Source organism: Nelumbo nucifera, chromosome 3, assembly GCF_055504915.1.
Source record: "Nelumbo nucifera cultivar China Antique chromosome 3, China Antique-T2T, whole genome shotgun sequence".
Classification (NCBI taxonomy): Eukaryota; Viridiplantae; Streptophyta; class Magnoliopsida; order Proteales; family Nelumbonaceae; genus Nelumbo; species Nelumbo nucifera.
Window position 1 is genome coordinate 44,783,476 of NC_142651.1, and position 21,214 is coordinate 44,804,689.

Genomic DNA, 21,214 nt, shown 5'->3' on the forward strand with positions numbered 1-21,214 from the left:
ATAATTGTTATGTATATATGTGCTATCCCGCGGGCCCGTGTCAGCACGGCCCGCGTTGTCGTGTAGTGTCGTGCCAGCCCGTGGGCTTGAAAAACCAGGCCTAGCACGCCTATACCTTCGTGCATGCTTGGCACAATCCGCATGCTGTCATGTTGGGTCATGGGTGGCATGGCCCAATTTATAGCTCTAACTTTATCTCATTTACTTTTCTCCTATCCTTTTGTTCTGGGAATTTGGGAGCTTTTTTGTTCTCTTTTTGGTTGCAGGTGGGTCCCACCCCAAGATGTGGAAGGTCTCTTCAACCCTAACTTCTTAAGGCAACAAAAGAAAAGGGGGAAAAGTGCTTTTGAGAGCCACTAAGGTAGCAATTTGTTGGGTGGTGTGGAAGGAGAGAAGTAGTCAAATTTTCTTGGAAAAGATTCAAAATTTGGAAGAGGTGATAGACAGTATAAAAATAGAGGTTGTGTTCTGGGTAAAGACTTTGGGTATTTTCTAAACCTTCTCAGTAATTGATTTTTTTCGGGGCCTAAACCGAAATAGCACAGCCATCAAGAGCAAAGGACAAAATCAGGATGGATTGGAAACCCCCATAAGGCAACAAAGTAAAATTGAACTATGAGCTTTCTTGGTAACCTAGGTGTGGCTGGAATGGGGGGGGGGGTTATTAAAAATTTAGATTGGCTACAGAAATTCTTTGAAGGCTGAACTGATGGCTTTGTTGCAAGGCCTCAGGCGTGCCTTTTAAATCATTGGCTCCAATGTCTGGTTGGGGTCATCTTTTTTTATTTTGTATAACTTTTCAAGATCTATGCATCCAAGGGCTATAGGCGCCTTTGTCCTACTAATCTCGTGTAAAAAAAAACCTTTTTTGGCCTCAAATTGCAACTTTTATTTTTTTTATATATCTTTTTAAAGGGCTACACAACAAGGGTAGCCCAAGTCTCCGCTATGACCCATAACCCCCCTCAAATTGCAACTTTTAATATTTTTTACAAATAAAAATTAAAAACATAAATTAAATATAAATTAATGCACATATTACACGTAGAACATAATTGTACATTATTTATTGATAAAATACATGTTTATACATACATATTGCTGGTGTGGCATGGTCTGACCCATTCGACCCGGACAGTCGAACCGGTGACCCACAACCTGGAGGCGAAAACGGTGCAGCCTCTGGGTTGTTTTTTAAAACATGATTCCATGCAAGTAGATATGTTTCATAAGAAAAGCATAGGAGAGGAGATATTTCTGTGCTTTTTCTGTTGATTTTAAATAGTGATCTGTCATATTTGACGTATAGACATACAGATCTAAAGTGCAAGTGGAAAAGAGGAATTCAAGCAAGAAAGAAACAACAGTCATACACACGTGTACATGCACAAACACACAGTTCTGTAGCATTTGCACATCGATGCACAAGAATAAAACTTTCAGCCAAAGAATAGTTCCAATGAACAGAAGCATGAACCCAAGAGATCAATTCATCCCTCTAACATTTGGTTATCATGCATGTACACAACCAAATTAGGGAAAAGTTACGGTTAAAATATATCCTTATCCAGTTGTGCTGAGAAACAAAAGAGGTGAGATAGCATATGCATAAGTTACAGAAATTCCACACTAAACCCAGTTGGCAGTACATTGCATGCATCAGGAGTTCAAGACCACCCAAAATCATTACCACTTCCTTTGATCAGAACAGCCTAAGATCTCATTAAACATGGAACCTAACGATCTGATTGGCATGTTGCTCCAAATAGCCAAAGGGATACACATGATTCAGAATGGAATCATCCAAGAAATTTTAAATAAGGAAATGATAGTTGGCCTTCTTCAATTAAAGTCTTAGTCCATGAGATGTAGGATACCACCTTGGTTTTCTTGTATTTACCTATATGTTGCCTTTGTCATGGTGTTTTTCTACCAGTGTTTTAAAAGCGCAAGGAACATTTTGCGCCTAGCAAGGTGTCCACCTTTATGAAGCAAGGCGCAAAAATAAAATAAAATTAAAAAGAAAAGCCAAAATAATTCAAAATTTTCAAAAAATAATGCAGATTACTAAATTATTAATTAAAAATATAAACTTAAATTTTAAAATAAATGCCTTAAAAAACCTATTATCTCAAATTAAAATACATAAACATAACATGTAAAGCATATTTAAAATAAAAATTTTTAAATAAAATCAAGCATAACATATAAAACATATTCAAGCATGTAAACTCTTAATCTCTTTATTTTTTCCCAATTGCATTACTTCAAAATAGCTAATGTAATGTTAAACATTATGCATTCTTGATTCTACGAGTCGCCTTCATATCAAGCCCCTCAAGGCAAGCCCAAAAAAGACCACATTAGGGTCTTAAATTCTTAATCCCTATAAAATAAAGGTTTTATAACTTTAAGTGTCTTTTAAAAATATCTTTTATTAGGATGAATGAATGAGCAACATTAGCAAATATGGGGTTTTCAGAGCTTCAGTGAGCAAGTGAAGCGAGTGAATCAGAGCGGCCCAGCTGCTAAACAAAAAAAAAAAAAAAACAAACAAAAATGCACAGATTTTCGAAAGGCACACGCCTGGGCTGAAGTGCAAGGCACACCAGGCACACGCCTTTTGAAAATACTCCGCCTGGGACCTAGGCAAGGCGCATACCCTAAAATGCACATTGCTTGTGTGCCTAGGTGCGCCTTTCAAATCACTGGTTTCTACCCTCTGTGGATGGAACTGGTTTTTTATTATTAAGAGAGTTTGTAATATGAAAACTTTCTTATGATTAATAAAATCTCCATTACCAGTATAGGAAAAAAAGAAAGGAAAGAAATGTGCAGATACATGAGATGGCTAACTATTGGATGATAGGAAGGGAAAAAATGTGTTGCCCTATAATAACTCACCCTAACAATAATGGCTGTTTATGGTGCCATTTATATCCATAATTACAAGAAATATGTCAAAATAACCACCTCAAGAAAGTACGTGTTGAGGATCTTGATAGGGTGTTCTTTTGTATTTTTGCTGTTGTTTGGCAAAGGAAGAAGTGGTCTATAAGAGGAAGTGGTTTTGGGTGTTTTTTGGGTTTTATGTCTTGGAGGTTCTTAATCACTGGAAATTGTATCTTATCATAATCTCCTTTTAATAAATTTGTATTTACAATTAAAAAATAAAGAAGTAGAGCCCACCTTGTAACTCTGAAATTGCATAGGGGCCAACATGTTCTTGATTCTCCCCAAGAATGTACCATCCCACCTCAGGAACATTTTCAGAATCCGCATCTCCACCATTCTCTGAAACTACAAAATCAGGGAAAAACATGTTAGTTATCTTTGTTTTATTCCTCATTGCTAGCAATCCACAACAAAGCCAATAACTATAGCATTTTAAAACCAAGGTAGCTATCAGATCTAAAAAGATTAAGAACCTCACTGACTGGTAGCAGTTTATTTTGTGGAGGTTAATTTTCAGGCTTGGTACCACCTCAAAAAGAAAAGAAAGGAAAAAGAGTGGGACGCAAGAAAAAAAAATCATGCTTGGCTCAGGTAAAAATAACTGAATTGTCTCCAAGTTCCAGTAAGGATACTGAGGCTACCATTGGTAAGGTGATAAATCAAAAGGCATTTTTTAACCATTAAAAGAAGTTCCCATAATAAACATCCAAAAGGTAACTAAGAAGTTATATTCCCAACAAAGGGTTCCATGTACAACAAAATATATATATATATATAAATAATAAAAACAAAATGTCAAAAATATAAATTTATATGAAAAAAACTAACCCTGTAAATGTTTTCTTTTTTGCATTAGCATGCTTAAAGCAAAACACAGGTAGAACCCTCACCTGATAGAAAAACTAATGAAGGGGCCAAAGCGATAAACTAAACAAATTAAACAAAAAAAAAATCTCAGGAATGTGTATAAGGGAAGTTATGCTTATTTTTCAGTCCCAGCGGGACAAGGGATTGAGGGAAGTTTCCAATAGCAGAAATGTTGGCTCTGATTCAGGATTGAAGGGACATAATAGTGGAGGGAGACTGTCAAGTGGTTATTTGCTGGATGAAAGGTCAAGAACAAATACCTTGGAAATTTAAGGCTTTGGAAAGGCTGGCTGTCTCACTAGGTTCCTCCCTGAATGCCTTGTCCAGTGGGGTCCCTAGAAGCACAAATATGTTGGCAGATTCTTTAGCAAGAGATGGAATGGGGAGGGATTTTCTGCTTTGGGATTGCCATGGGCCAGGTTGTAATTTGTAGAAAAGGAATCTTGGTAGCGTAGTAGGTAAATTGTTTTTGTTTTATTACAATGTTTTTTTTTTTGCTCCAAGGGGCTATACAACGGGGGGTAGCCCATCCCCCAACACTGGTGCATGTGGGATTCAATCCCAAGCCTCTGCTACAACCAGCAGGAGGCCTTACCAACCAACCAGTTGGTTGTTCTAATGTTTTTCGCTTAGTGAACAGCTTGATTTGATTAATGAAAATCTTCTGTTATTTATCAAAAAAAAAAATGAATGTGTATGAGATACAATCAACCCAGGCTATTTTTGATACAAAATTCCACTAATGGTTAGCCATGTGCATGTTGAACCTATCTATGGCAACTGCATCTAATAAAAACCCAATCACAAGTAGTAAAGGCATTGAAGGAATTTGGGAATATATGGGGTTCTTTTTATGGATAACATGAGTTTTATTAGATGATAAAAGAATGAGTTGATTACATGTGGTACATAGAATGTCATGCATTCTTCTATTGAGGCTGGCACATGTCCCCTCCCCTGGCCTTACATTTAGTCCCCTCTACAAGGTACTCCAATGCCATGCATTCTTCTATTGAGGAGTTCGCTACGAAAGCCTTCGAAGAGTTCAAGAGGAAGAAGAAACTATGAAGAAAAAGGAAAATGGAGGTGGGGAGATGGGATGAAGATGATGATGGTCAGGAGGAGGTATTTGAAGGGGAAGGTTAGGGTCCCATTACCACTGGGCTCATTTTGCTTGCACCGCAGTCATCTCAATAGTGAAGTTGTTCGATGATATGATCCTAGAGGAGTTGGTCTTCCTTTCTAATAGTCTTGTAGCTGGTGGAGGTTTAGTGTCTCAGCAGTCATCTTCTCTCTCGGGCGATATCTTATCACCTTCCTTCTGTATTCTCCTTTTTTATTTTAATGAAATTTTTATTTTGCTTTTCAAAAAAAAATGAATGAAACAATTATTATGAGATTGTCATTTCTTTCTAAGAGGTTTGATCTCCCTGTTGAGGTTGATGCTTCAGGGAAATCTAAGAGAAAATAGGCTACCTCTTCCCCTGATTGAGAAGATTATATGACATTCAGATCTAAGAAACAACAGATCCTAGGTTGATGAGAACCAATTACATGGAAGAATGGCAGAAATGGAAGAACAGTTCCAACACCCCAAAGCTTCCCAAGAAAAGCTCTATGTGAAGTTGAAAACCATCTTGGGGTGTTTGGACAGATATATAACAAGCCACAGGACAACGAGATGTCTCCCAACAGAGCCCCTCAGCAGCTGCAGCAGCACCAGTGGCTACACAAGGTGCTAGTAACCATACTTTTGGTCAGTTCAAGGGTGCTCAAACCCATGTCATGAAAATGGATTTTCCCAAGTTTAATAGGATGACTTAGAGCTAGTGAAGAAAACATTCTTGATGCTTGCTTTTATTGGGACAAAGATTTGTTATCCATACAGACCAGAAGAGTTTAAAATACATCTTAGATTGAAAAAACTCAAGCCAAGTCAGAAAAGGTGGTTTTCCTGTTGGGGTTTGACTGTAGTATGGAACACAAAAAATGAAAGCAAAATTGATTGGCCAGTGCCCTTTTCATAGAAAGGAAGGAGGAATTGAAGGAGAAATTCAAGCAATCTCAACCCAGTGATCTAATAGGCATGCCTGAGGTGCACAGGCAAGGCGCATTTTAGGGTATGCGCCTCGCCCAGATCCTAGGCGCACCCCTGGTGTTAAAATTCTGCGGTTTTTGCTTTTTTTTAATGTTGTTCATTCATTCATTTCAATAAAATATCTTCTTAAAAGGCAATTAAAGTTATAAAATCATTACTTCTTATGTGAGGAATAAGAGTTTAAGACCCTAACATGGATTTATTCAGGCTTGCCTCGAGGGGCATGGTACAAAGGCAACTCATAGAATCAAGAATGCAATAGGTTTTACATCACATTAGCTACTTGAAGTATGCAATTGAAGAAAAAAAAAAGAGATTGTGAGTTTTACATTTTTGAAAATGCTTTACATGTTTGCTTTTATTTTTAAATTTTCATTTGAATACAATTTACATGTTATGTTTATGTATTTTAATTTTAGATAATAGGTTTTCTAAAACATTTATTTAAAGTTTAAGTTTATATTATTTATTAACATTATATTTAATATTTTTGCATTTTTTAAATTTTTTGGTTTTTTTTAATTTTCTGACTTTTTTTATTTTTTAACATTTCTTTTGTATTTTTGCCCCTTGCTTCAAAAGGGCGAGCGCCTTTTGCACCTTGCGCCTCAAGCGCAAATTGACCCTTGCACTTTTTTTGCACCTTGCACTTTTAAAACACTGTCTCATCCCCACTCCTACTAAGTAAGCCAAATTGGAAATGGTCTAATGACCATATCTCATACAGTTGGAGAAAGAGTGGCATGAAGGGAAACTAAACCCCAAAAACATGCTACCCGTGATGGTTTAATGTGGCACAATTGTTGGTTAGTTTCAGCCCAACATCAAACTTGAGGAGAAAAGTTTTTAAAGAAATGCTCCCTAACTGCTAGCATTTGGGCTATCAGAACACATCATAACATGAAAATGATTTTCCACTAGCTAAATTACCAAAGGAAGTGAAGAAATGGATCCAAGAATTTGAGGTATGTAAAAGAAATAATGCAAAGAGCATAGCATTATCAGCGGTGTTTTAAAAGTGCAAGGCGGAAAACACACACACACACAAGGGGCATTTTGTGCCTAAGGCATGAGGCGCAAGGCGAGGTGTGCACCTTTTCAAAGTGAGGCACAAAAATGCAAAAAATGATAAAAAAATCAAAAAATGCAAAAAAAAAAATTAAAAACATTAAGCATAGTATTAATTAAAAATATAAACTTAAATTTTAAAATAAATGTTTAAAAAAACAATTATCTCAAACTAAATACATAAACATAATGCATGAAACATATTTAAAATGAAAATTGAAAAATAAAATTAAGCATAACATATAAAACATATTCAAGCATGTAAAACTCTCAATCTCTTTAATTTGTTTCCCAATTGCATTACTTCAAAAAGGTAATGCAATGTCAAACATTATGCATTCCTGATTCTACAAGTCGCCTTGTACCAAGCCCTTGAGGCAAGCCCAAACAAGTCCATATCAGAGTATTAAATTCTTAATACATATAAAAAAAGATTATATAATTTTAACCTAGGCGAGGCCGCGAGCTGCATACCCTAAAATGCACCTTGCCTATGCGCCATCTTTTAAATCATTGGTTATCAGGTTTGCTCCAACCTCTACCCATTCCTAATAAGATATGGACTAGACACTGATCAAAAAAAAATAAGATATGAACAAACATCTCTATGGATTGCAAATAAGGGTTGCCAATTTTAGGCTGAAGGTCAGTCATCCTAGTAGTAGTAGACCAACTCTCTAAGTATAGGCTGTATAGCCATTTTGTAGCATATTCTCACCCCTACAATGGGCAAATGGTGGTTGAAGTATTCATGGACACCGTTCACAAGCTCAATGTCATGCCAATGAGCATCATTAGTGATAGTAATCCAGCTTTTACAAGCAACTTCTGGATGAAGTGGTTTAAACTCCAATAGATCTCTTAAAATGAATTAATAACATCCACAAACATATGGGCAGATGAAAGTTCTAAATCGATGCTTACAGACCTACTTGCAATGCTTCACAAGTGACCAACCACAGTCATGGGCACTATGGCTTCCCCTAGACGAATGGTGGTATAATGCCAACTACCACTCCCCCATAAAAACTACACCTTTTCAGGTTGTGTATGGGCTACCAAAACCAACCTTGCTCACCCTTGCACCAGGAAGTCAAGCACCACTACAATGCAGACCGTAGAGGAGAAACTTTTTTTTTTATAGATACAGTAGAGGAGAAATTGCAACAGAGATGGTGTTAAAACAACTAAAGGAGAGCCTCAACTGTGCACCAAAGAGAATGAAGAGAATGGATAACAAGGACAGGTTGAAACATGATTTCTAAGTAGGTAACTGGGTCTTCTTGAGACTGCAACTGTACAGACAAAGTTCAGTGTCTATTAGGAATCATAGCCCTTTTAAGGTCATCCATTGCATCAGCAAAGTAGCTTACAAAGTGGAGCTTCCAGTGACCTTTTTTCCATGTATTGTGGCTGAAGAAAAAGAATGTCAGAGATCAATCTGTTACAGGCAAGGTTCAAAGATTTGTCACATATCAGGGGGTCACTGATATGCTAAATCAGAAGGCTTGTCACGTATCAGGGGGTTTGTCACGTATATCACCACTCAAAGGTTTGTCACGTATTGGGGAGTTTGACCTATTTCAGGGGACCTATTTTTGAAAACAAAAACTAAAAAATAAGGATGGGCACAAGGTTCAGAGTACCGATACACCTCTTGCACCGTATCGGGGTGTATCAATACTTTGAACCTTGGTTACAGGTGGAACTTTACCCTTGTTGGAAGCAGGAGATATACACACCCATAAACAACAGCTACCTTGGATTGTTGGATGGTGAAGACAGGGAATCAAGCCATTACTAAGGTACTAATTTAGTGGCAAGGAATGCCCCAGCTGATGCCAGATGGTAAGAGTTCGAGGGACTAAGCATGCAGTTCCCAGATGCTAGCCTTGAGAACAAGGCTAAACCGAAAGGAGGAGGCATGATACAGAACTCCACTAACAGTTAACCACATGCATGTTGAACCCATCTGTGACAGCTGAATGTAACAAAACTCCAATCACATGAGTAGTTTATGCATTTAAGGAATTTGGGAATATATAGGGTAAGTTATTGTAGTAGACTGATGACTGGACAAAAATCACACCATGATGAGTGGTCAATAATGATGCCATGATAAGCTGTCTTGAGTAAGGATGTAATAAGTATTCTAAAGGAGAAGCCCCATTTTAGACCTTGCCATGGTGAGAGACTCTCCTTCAATAGGGCATGACTAAGCCACTAATTTCTCTTAATTGCCTACTCTAAGCACCCAACCAAAGACCTAAGCTGATGATAGGATAAACCCAGGGAAAAAAAAGAAGAAGAAGAAATGTCTAATAGTTCCAAAACTAGACAAAAGACCCTTATCGTCCACAATAGGAGAACAAAACCTAGTTAGGTTAACTCTTATGGAGCTAAACCCAGCCTGGAGATGATAAATTCAATCGAACAGCCCAAAAAAAAATCAAGCACAATCGAAAACAGAACAACGGCCAACTCCAAATATCTATACCTAAAATCGAATTGAATATAATGATCAAAAGTATCATAAAAAACAAGACGCAAAAGCAGAGCCCACCAAAAGAATTCAAACTTTAACTTTATACCCTAGAGATTATCTCCGAAAAATAAATATCTATTGAACATTTGAACCCACTATAAACCTGCAAATAATTGTCGAATCGTCGGAAAATGGAGGTAGAATTCGAAGCAATGGCCAAACCTTTCATCTCATCGTGAAGATGATTCCCTTCGGTCACAGTAGCCATCAGACGTAGGGACTAGGGAGTGTTGAGAATGTGCGGGAGAGTTCTTCAGTTTCGCTATCTTTCCCACTGTTTATTAACAGCTGACAATCTATTTCGCCGTGTTTCTGAAATGAGCAGCAATGATTTCTTTCTCTTTGGTGCAGCCGTGCAGGATATCAGCTGGTCGGGTCCGGTTAGGGCTGAGTATTAAACTGAGGCAACAGGACATATATATATTATATGACCTTACCTAGGCCATTTATCGGATCGGGATCGAATCGGATGTACCTAAATCCGAGTTCGATCCGACATTCGGTCAGGTTTACCGAATTCAAATCCGATCGGATTAATCGGATTTCGGATTTCATCCGAATCTGATAAATAATACCCCAAACAGAGGTTTCAACAGTAGTTACAAAATTGTGGAAAAAGAATAAAGGCCACAAAACTCTTCCCCAGTTCCCATACCATATCTTTCCTGCATCTTAGATTTTTCCCCAAATAAACAAAACATACACAAACAGAAATTAAAGTTATTAAAAAAAATGGAAATTATTGAAAAAAAAAATTGAAAGTTATAAAACATAATATATCCCAAAAAGTTAATAAATCAGTAACTATATAATTGGAACCAAAGACAAAAAAAAGAGTAATAGGTTATTCAATTCATACCATGGTGTTGCTGCTGCTTTTCATTATCAGCTTATAATGATATATATAAATTACATAAAAAATAATACAGAATTTTTTATTAACTCGGAGAGAAAATGGGAGATTGTAAGTTTCAAACCATGGAAGTATATCAATAGACAACACTTCACTATGGGAATATCATACTATGGAAGTAAAAAAAAAATTGCCATCTTTCCTGGAGGATTTAAACTTCGTCTTGAAGAAATACAAACGAAAAAGATTTACACTTTTACAAGATGCAGCGGCAGCACCACAGATAGGGGTGGCCACGAGTCAAGCTCTTCACGAGCTATTCGAGTTCGGTTCATGAAAAGCTCAGTTTGACTCGGTTTCAACTGAGCTTCAAGCCGAGTTTGAGCCAAATTTACATGCTCATTTATTAATTGAGTTGAGCTCGAGCCTAATAAAGCTCGGCTCGTGAGGCTCACGAACCGGCTCAAATAGCTACATATATACATACATACATATATGCATGCATATAATAATAATAATAATAATAAATTATAGAAAATAATATATAATAAAAATATTATATATACAATATTTTTATTTTTATATATAATAATAACTTATTATTATAATTCTTATTTTTTAAATATCAAATAAAAAATATTTCTATATACAACTTTTTTTATTTTTATAAGACATTTTTCTCAAGTCGAGTCGAGCTCGAGCTCGATCTTATGTATAAATATGTTATATGCATTTTTATATTTAATTTATGTTTTTTAGTTTAGTTTTTAATTTTTTATTTATAAAAAAGTATTAAAAATTGCAATTTGAGGCCAAAAAGGGAGTTTTCGCTAAAATAGCGGGGCAAGGTGCCTAAGGATGCATAAATCTTGAAAAGTTACCCAAAGTAAAAAAAAAAGACAAAAAAAACACCCCAATCGGACATTGGAGTGCAAAGTTATGGCCTCGAAAAGATTGCATGCATTGAGCGTACCTGCGACCCAATGACCGAGTTGAACGGGTCAATGGTCAAATCAGTCAGGTCAAACAATTCTTGACCAAATCAATTATTTTTGACAGTTTGACGGGTCTTGACTAAACCGGTTGGGTCAATGGCGGGTTGAAAACACTGATCCACATCTACCCAACCTGCCTTTATGCATTCAAGGGTAGGAGCGGGTTGGGTTTGGAATTCACATCTAATTTTCTATTTCTTGTTATATATAAGCAATAAATAAGTAAAATAACACAAACAAACAACAAAGTTTTCAATTATTTGAGTAAGACATTTAAAAAAACATGTAAATTATTAATTATCCTTCTCATAAATTTCAGAATATTATTAAATTCAATACTTAATATATAAAGTTTTATATGCTTTCCAACAATATGTAGGTTGGGGAAGATTAGATTTAGCCTAATATTGTACCCTACCCATACCTGTATGGGTTGTAGAATCCCAAAACTCGTTCCCAACCCAAAATCCATCCTTCGACCAAAAAACTGCCCCATCAAGGCAAATACCCATCAAGTAGGGTAAAAATTGCTATCCCAAATTGTTTATAATATCCTTTTAGTTAGTAAGGCTTTAAATCAAGAAAGAAAAGTTTGGATAAAAAAGAGAGTGTGTGATCTTGTTCCAACTAATATTTGGATGAGAATTAAGTCAATTTTCATCCCCTCATGCCCTAAGGAAAATAGAATGATTTGGAGATTTAACTATAAAGGCAAATTCACAAATAAATTTGGTTATAATATAAAATGTAGTATGATGATGAATTCAAAAGATGACTTTAACTGGAACAAGTGCTCAACCCATCATGGAAACTTAGGAACATTATTCATGATGGACTAGAGTTGAATGTGTTGTTGATAAAGGTTTGGCATATATACATCTTTGCGAGGCCAATCAAGCTATTGACTGAATGACTAGCTTGCATATGAAGCTTAAATGAATGTGCAAGGTTTTGTATCTCTTAACCTTTTGTGACCTTTCCTAGTCTTTAACTTCCAATTGTTCTAGTGATTTGTGGGGACATGCTACCTCCCATCTTGTGTAGCATTTTTAGATTTATTAAAAGAAAAACATAAAGCTAATGTAAGAACACATGCTATGTTTGTTTGATGTTATGCATATGTTTCTATTTGATGTATGGGCAGGCTACATTTGTGTAGCATGTCCTCTCTCCTCCTTAATACCACACAAAAAATAAAGTAGGGTTATATACCTTGTTCATTTGAGAAACTACTTATATATATCCTCAACTTTCAAAAACAATCTATACATGCCTTTTCAACTAACCCCACATGATATAAACAAGCCTTATGTTAAGAAAACGTTAGAACTGTTTCATATGCCCATTAAACTATTCCAAAAAATCCCAATTTTACCCTCTATCTCCTCTTGTGTTATCATTATTGGTTTTGATACGCGTAAAATTTCTGTTCCATCTTCGACATTGTTCAGTTGATCAGATTCCGGTCAACATGGGGTATGAGAAATGTTATTTTTACATTTTTTCTTGTCTTTGTAAGTTTTGGGAGACAAAATCAACTCTTCATCTCTCTCTCATGTGCCTTTTGGGTTTCTTTTATCATCATTAATGTAGAGAATCAATCTCCACTTACAGAAGAAGAAAGGGAAATGATGATGAGTTCTTATTTTTTTGGTTGATAGATGATTTTCTTTGCTTTGATTCTTGCTTCTGCTACTCCAAATTAAGAATCTACCAATCCTATCATTTGGTGAAGGTTATTCTCAACAGATAATCCGATGCTCCCTGGAGATGGTAAAATGGTTCATCTCTTTTTTTTTTTTTGAAAGCATAGGTATTGAATTTGTATCTCAAGACTTTTACATTTTATTTGTTAAACTTAACCTTGGAATGTTCAACAAGGTATAAATTGGTTTTAAAAGTTCAAGTTATATATAAGTGGTTTCTCAAATGTACATGATATATATAAGTAATTAACCCAAAACAAAATAACTTTCATGGTCTACAAAGTTTAAAATATGAATACAATATGCCACGTATTAGTATCTTAAAGAAGCGATTTAGGATATGCTATCACTGGTACAATACATGTCTAGTTGTGCATATACATATTAGTATTAGTGTGTATCACACTATATTGGCCAATATGGACCAATACACACTAATATGCATGCATGCATCTCCCATTTAAAAATGAGAATAGTGTGATTCAAAGTTTAATCTCAACACCTAAGCAAATTGTCACCAAACACTTAGAACCACTAAGCCACCTTTTATCTTATGATAGTAAATGAAATAAAATAAAATTTATTAAGTTTTTATTAACACACAATCTAAACAAAGACCATATATTTATGTTCAACAATTCTAACTTAAAATTAATATATATATATATATATTAAAAATTAGTATTTTAAAACATTAATAAAATAAAAAATCTATCAAAATTACATTTATATAAAAAAATTGATTTTTACTCTAAAGAAATTTATAAAAATAATTATTTTAGTACTTATAATTCATAAATTTGTACATGATATGTATCTTAAAATTTTAATATATTTTTATAATTTACTCATTTATATTTTAATTTAGACTAAAAATAACATATTTATTATTTACAAAAATAAAAATTTTGTTTGTAAGACATTCAGGAATATAATATTAAATTGAATATATCCACTAATTTACATTTATATCAAAAATGATTTCTTATTTCAAAAAATTTATATAAATAAAAATGTTAATAATGAAATAATTATTTTAATAATTAAAATTTATGAATTTTCATATGATATGAAACTTAGAAAATTTAATGGATTTGATATATTTTAAGTTAAGATTTATATATTTTTATAACTTATCAATTGATATTTTACAATAACATTATTTATTGTTTACAAAAATAAATATATTGTTTATCAAACATTTCAAAATTTAATATTTAGTTGAAATTTTTTAATGTTGAAAAATAAAACAGTAAAATAGAAAATAATTGATATAATAATTACATATGTTTTGTGTCTTGTACTTAAATAGAATATAACATAATAATGGCTTTGTACATGTGCTAATTTGTAAAAATCTATATAATATGAGTCTTTGACTCTTGATTAATGGATTATCAACAAAATTGCATGATATCTATGCATTCTATTATATTAATTTTAATATATTTCTTCATATATATCATTAAAATATACGTTTTTATGTATTTATACCTTATTTGTAGCTATTTAGACATTAAAGTTAGTTTAATTGATGTATTTATGGAATTTATATGTATTTTTCTAAAGTATCCACGTGTTTTCATATCTTTCGTCTACATTGTAGGCATGCGAATTTTTAAGCCAAATAAGTGGGCTTAGTTTACATGGTAGCCCTCCCAAGTTAATAAGAGTCTCCACGGGCCCAAGGATACAAGTGTACTAAATCCAATTAGGCCCATGTCTTATTGTGCATGTATTGGAGTTAGCCCTAACTTAACACCCCACTTACATGGGGTTGGCTAGCAAAGTGGGCTGAGATGGTAGGCCCAATAGATTTGCCTATGAAGGAAGAACTCTCTTTTCATAATTACATTTACAAAAGTTTTCATTCACTCACTTGAGAATTGTAAGCAACCACAAGCCCTTGCAAGCTTCAACTCTACTTCAACATTAAGAAAGAAGAAAGAAGAAAGAAGAAAAGAAGCTTCTTAGTTCTCTACTTTACACTTGGATTCAAGCTCTTCCATGAAGATCAAGTCAGTACAAGAAGACCCTTCTTAGAGAAGCATTATTCATAGTTAATCAAGCATGAAGCCTGTAGTGAAGAAATATGCATCAACTTTTAAAAAAAGCACCAAAATAAAAGTAATCTACATCAACATTTCAGGAAGTATGAAAAATGCACCAATGACCCTCATCTTCACCTAATTCAATCGTTAATCATATGTTACTTACATTATTGAGCAGAATCAAAGAGAGTTTCATCCCTTGTATATTCTTTCTTGCAAATTCTTTTTTTGTAATTTGTCTCCATATTTTGTATTAATTTAATACATGAAAGTTGTGTCAACTCGTATTCATACATTTCCAAAACGTATCTGTATATGTATCCAAGTTGTCCGATATGATACCCTGATGCCGATATTTTAATCCTTGTATATTCTATTATTAGTTATTTTATTCACTAAAAGACAAAGCAATAAGTCATTCAGTTCACCTGCTTGATCCATTATCAAATGGCTCCTAAATCTATAATAAAAATGCTTTAAATGCTTATGGCACATCATAATCCAAACTTGTGATGGATGAGGCATTTTATAAATTGAACCCTTTAGGCCCCATTCCAAAATTTGTCAATTTAATTTCCCAACTTTTGTATAAATTCTATACTACTATTAAAATTGGTAATGAGGTATAGATTCTATAATTTTTTTACTAAAATATCTTTATTGTTGAACCCAATCTCCCTTTATTATAAGGGTGAATTTCTTAAAGTACCCCCTAAGTTTTAGGAAATTGACCAACTCTATCCCTATTGTTTACATATTGTCTTAAAGTACCCTTAAGTTTTTTGACAATTGACTAAATCCCCTTTGTCACTAACGTTTGTTAATAGAAAGATGAAAAAGACTATTTTACCCACCATTATTCTTTAAATTTTCAAAATGAAACATTTGAATAACACCTCACTGGTCTTCTTTAGATGTCAACCGACAAGCCATTAATAGAGAGAGCTATTAGCTTCAGTTCTTCACTTTGCTTTGATTTATATTATTTGTTCTCTTTTTGTTTTTACCCTCTACCTCTTTCTTAGATCTATGATGCCAATATATTATTGCGTTATCTTCCTGCAATTGCCTTGAAAAAACCATTATCTATATTGAGATCCGAATCAAATCTTTGTATGTCAACTTTGGTTTCTAAATTTTTGTTTATGATCTTGTACATAACTTGAAAAAAGCTTTTCTCCTCAAGCTGAGCTCGTTTTTGATGTTACAATGGCGGAAAGTTTCCTATCAAGACAAAATTCCGCTGATGTGATGTTCAAACAAAGGGAATCGTAGGGTTCCGCTTTTTGATCATGGAAATCAATGCGAGTAGAGGTAGTGAGGGCTTTGTTGCAGACAGGGCAGTAGTATTGAAACTGGAGGAGAAAAGTGGAAATGGGCCAGGTCTAAAGTTGCAACATACCGAATCTTTACCTCATAAGATGATCACGATGACGGTACACCCGCGTAACATACCAAATCTTTACCTCATAAGATGATCACGACAATTGTGTACCCACACCATCATAGTTGTCCATTCCCTTCTCCCCTGTCTGAGAGCAAGAGCGGTAAAGGTTGTGGGGTGGGGTTAGTGGTCATGGCCCCACCTTCTATAGCAAAAGCAACAACAGGGTCAGATCTATGAACAATATATATGATGTTGTTGTTGCTGGTGGTGGTGGATTGCTGCTTTAGTGGCAAGGACTCTATAGCCTATTAGCCTTTTAATTCCATTGCTTTCAAATGCCCAGGTTGCTTGGTTTCAAGCCTGCAAACTATTTGAATCTGTAGAACTCGTTGACTCATGGAATCTCTCCTCACTCCCTACTAGTGTTGGTTTCCCTTGTTATTCATTAGTTATTACTACTATTTCTATTAGGTTATGCTTTTGGGAGATGATTATGTGCCGCCACTCTAGCTCATGCGCTTGCTTCCTCTATTTCCAACAAAACAGAACGGTAGGGTTTCTTCTAAACCTCTTATGCCTCTTTTTCCTCTCTAGATAACTACTACACTCATTGGCTAGAAATTCAGAAACATCTAGGCCCCATTCACTTTTCGGTAAGTTATTTATCTAGGTAAATGCAGTTACCTGGGTAAGTTTTTCCTAGAAAATACTTACTCGGGTAAGTGCATTTATCCATGTTCTTTTATTTCTCATGTAAATAAGGCAATGACAATTTTAGCCATAAAAATCCATTATTAAAAGGGGTATTTTTGTCCCATTCAAGTGTTGGCAACTTTCCCCCTAGGTGGGAAAGTTATTTACGGATGGGTAAGTGATACCAAGAAAATAAACTTTCTCTAATCCCCACAAAAAATTGAAAAAAGAACATAGGATTCTTGGTCAATGGGAACCAAAATCCCATTGACCAACTTTCCCCCCTCTCAAAATCCGAAAAAAGAATGCACCCCTAGAGTCAGCTGCCCCTCAGACAGGGACACAACTAATCAAAGAGAACATTATAGCTTAGGTTTTGGCTATAATCTTCATCTTGTTGTTCTTGAATAGAGTATACCATAGTATATTAGATTCTATATAATAGTTTTTAGAAGATGAAGTAAAAATTATCCAATTTATGTATCAATATCCTTGTGCTATAATATTGTTTTCTAGAGCTTCCTTATGTTTTTGTATAACAGCGTTGCTGATATGTACTTGAGCTTCCTTAGATTTCTGTTTTCGAATATTGTTTCTATGGACATCCCTTAGTAGGTAGGCTTGGGATGTTATTGGTGGTGCAATCAGAGTGCATGTTAAACCATCACCTACGATGGAGAAGGCAATAAGTACAATATAATAGATGCTTTTGTTGGGTTTTATTTTGAAAATTTGAAGAACAATGAAGAAAAAATCGACCACAAAAGGGTAGTTTTGGATTAAGAAAATTATATGAGCCACATGACATTACATGTGGACGGATTATAATGGCACACTAACGATAGGGGAGGATTTAGTCAATTGTCATAAAACTTAGGGGTACATTAAGACAATGTGTAAACAGTAGGGGTAGAGTTGGTCAATTTCCTAAAACTTAGGGGTAGTTTTAGAAATTTGCCCAATATATAATTTCAACCACTAAAACTAAATTCATTCCATTCCCTCTTTTTAAGTCCTATATTTAAGGTATTAACTCTTATCCCCTTCCACTAATTCCTATATTTATTGCATATTAAACAAATGAACTTTATGCATTTTTCTTAACTAAAATACCCCTACTTTTGAATTTGGCCTTTCTCTAATTGTGAGGAAAGAAAATGTAATTTAAACTATTACTTTTCACTTCATCCAATTCCTTCTCATTAAAGTGTTACCCATTCTCCTTCATTAAATCATTTATTTGAAGTATTTTTGTTTCACACCAGTAAATTCTACTAATTAAATTTATAACCAATAATTTTAATAATATATACAAAACCTATGTGTTCAAACTTCAATCCCAACATGAAAACCAAATCGTCTTTTTGTACATAGTTCGACTATCTAGTTCAAATGGGTCAACCAATGGTCTCATAGTTAAATAATAATGATGTAATAAATAAAAGCATAAAATTGCAAAAATAGGTACACCTCTAAATTATATATTTATCATGCATGTTAAACAAAAATACATATGATAAATAAGAAATATTTTTTTAGTGATGAAAATGAAATACAAAATTTACAACTAACCAAGAAAATAACAAAATCATCTTCCTATTCAAGTAGTAAGTCAAAGGTTCTATCTTTAGGTCAAATTGGTCAATCCAAATTATCATAATTAAATAACAATTTTTTTTAAAAAAGATAGAGACAAAAATTATTACAAAATATAAAAAAACATTTGGGTACATCTCTAATATTATGTATTATTTCATCGTATTGAACAAAAATAAGTTTGATAAATATGACATATTTTTATTGAAAATGAAAATAGAATAGAAATTAAACTAGCTCAAAAAGAAAATTATATATACTTCCATCTAATTGGTGGTTTGTAACACATACAAGTGCAAATTGGATGGGCTCAATCTGATCCTGGACTAACCTAGCACAACTTGCACCCTAACAATCCAATTGTCTAGGTCATTTGTCCTATCAAAGATCCAAAACCCATTGGGTTCGATTATGATATGGAAAAGATATGATATTGGAAAAACAACTTACCAATAAACTGATCACAAATATGGTAGCATATGAGGTGTTATTTATCAAAAGGGAAAATCTATGATACGAAAAAGATATGATATGGAAAGAGTTTTGACCAATCAAAACCCCCTCATGAATTTTGATAAATAGCACCTTATTCCCTATCACGCTTATGATTCCAGTTTATTGGTCAGTTATTTTTTGGATATCATATATTTTCCATATTATAGTCGAACCCAAACCCATTACACAATCAAAGAACATGAAGTATCATGTGGTAAAGGACTTGAAATGACTACATCATAATGAAAGCATCGTAGTTGATTTAGAGGGTGTTTGGTACAGTGTCATTACCTCAATGTTGCCTTTTGGGTTGATCAATACAAATTTAAGAGACATGTTGCCATATCATATATAAAAGTGATATTTTGATTATAAAGAACGCACCTATGTGTAAAAACATCAAATTTAGTGTTTTAGGTAGAAATAACAATTTGTATTGACCAACTCAAAATGTTTTCAAAACATTTCAGCTAAAAAAAAAATATTTCTCATACAAATTTGTATTGGTTCACCCAAAATATAACAACAACACAACACTGTATCGAACACTTCCTTAGTAGTGGTTATGAGGTTGGGAGCTCTTAATAGCCATGTTAGGATGATTAATTATTATATTTCTAATAAATATCTAATTATACTACCTATTCTTCTAGTAAAGTTAAAGCAATAAGTTCAAACAGCTCCTTAGGATTCATTCCACCACAATTTGACTGGAAGGTATAAAAGCTCCACCATGTGAAAACTATACCTGCATAAATAATCAACATCTTAGCAATAAAACAAAAGCTGCATAAACCCGGCCATATAAAGAAGACAAGAACTAAAGGAACAGTTTTAATAAAAGAAGCTTCGCGCCTTTGCAAACTACTATCTAATGCACCAGCCGGGAATCGAACCCGGGTCTGTACCGTGGCAGGGTACTATTCTACCACTAGACCACTGGTGCTTATTGCTCTCATAATTCTTCTTAGGAACTTAACGAAGATTATAATAGTTTCCACTATAAAATCTATTTATATAGAAAGAAAATGTTTCATGAGTTAAAAAATAAAAAAGACATTCATATTCGGCAAATATATATAATTAAAGAAAAGAAAAGGAAGCATTAATGAGCATAACAGGTACTGTTTGAAAGTTGGAACGTTTAATGAATATTGATCATTTACAATTAATCATGGATGTCAAGTGGGTTGGCTTAAGTCGTAATTAAACGAGTTCGGCGGCAAAGCCCATTCGGGCAACTTTTAGTGTCTTGCAATCAGAATATCTCTCTACTTGTATGCATTATTTTATGAGGGAGATATTCTTAATGCAAGGTTGCAAAAGACTGTTAGAATGGTGTATATGAGTACAAATTTGCCTCGATAGAAGCCGATTTTTAGACCTGGCAATCGGGTTGGGTCAAGGTATTTCGGGTTGATTTCAGATCGGGTTGGGTTGTCAAATGCTAAACCCTAACCCTAAATGTTCAGGTTAGGGTTGATCCATGGGTCAATTCGGGTCATCCCAAAAAATAGTTTAAATTTAAAAAAATAAAGAAAAATTACATAAAAACTGCAAAATTAAAAGAATTAATCTTAAAATTCCAAATATAAAATAAAAACTTGAACATTTAACAATTTAAAGAGTAAACAATAAAAAGTAAAGACTAAATAGAAAAATTAAAGAGTGAAAACTTCTAACAATACATAAATAATCCCAATTAGACTTAACAATCGAATCAGCAGGTTGACCCATGACCCAACCCAACCCAACCCAGTTTTTTCATGTTTGGTCGGATCGGGTCATTTTCATATTTGGGTTGTTAAATGTGAGACCCTAACCCTATTTTTTCGGATTGGATTGAGTCGGGTTCACGGGTTGGATCAACTTTTTGCTAAGTCTACCGATTTCTAATTAAACCCA

At 34.1% G+C, this 21,214-nt stretch overlaps 1 protein-coding gene and 1 non-coding gene across 3 annotated transcripts in view; both read right to left on the reverse strand.

Annotated features, from left to right (window-relative positions):
• ELF9 (RNA binding (RRM/RBD/RNP motifs) family protein) overlaps positions 1–9,926 on the reverse strand; it is a 29,547-nt gene extending 19,621 nt beyond the window's left edge. Inside the window, exons 1-2 of one of the 2 annotated variants that reach the window (XM_010280432.3) lie at positions 9,696–9,926; positions 3,190–3,294 (exon numbers count right to left, since the gene is read on the reverse strand). In XM_010280432.3, coding sequence (XP_010278734.1) covers positions 3,190–3,294; positions 9,696–9,741 — 151 coding nt within the window. In that variant the 5' untranslated portion in view covers positions 9,742–9,926. Of the gene's footprint in view, positions 1–3,189; positions 3,301–9,695 lie in introns of both variants that reach the window. The other variant, XM_010280431.3, reaches the window with a different exon arrangement.
• A 10,258-nt stretch (positions 9,927–20,184) lies between these two features.
• Positions 20,185–20,255, reverse strand: TRNAG-GCC (transfer RNA glycine (anticodon GCC)). The gene has a single exon. It is a non-coding gene; the product is annotated as a tRNA-Gly (tRNA).
• Between the last annotated feature and the right edge of the window lie 959 nt (positions 20,256–21,214).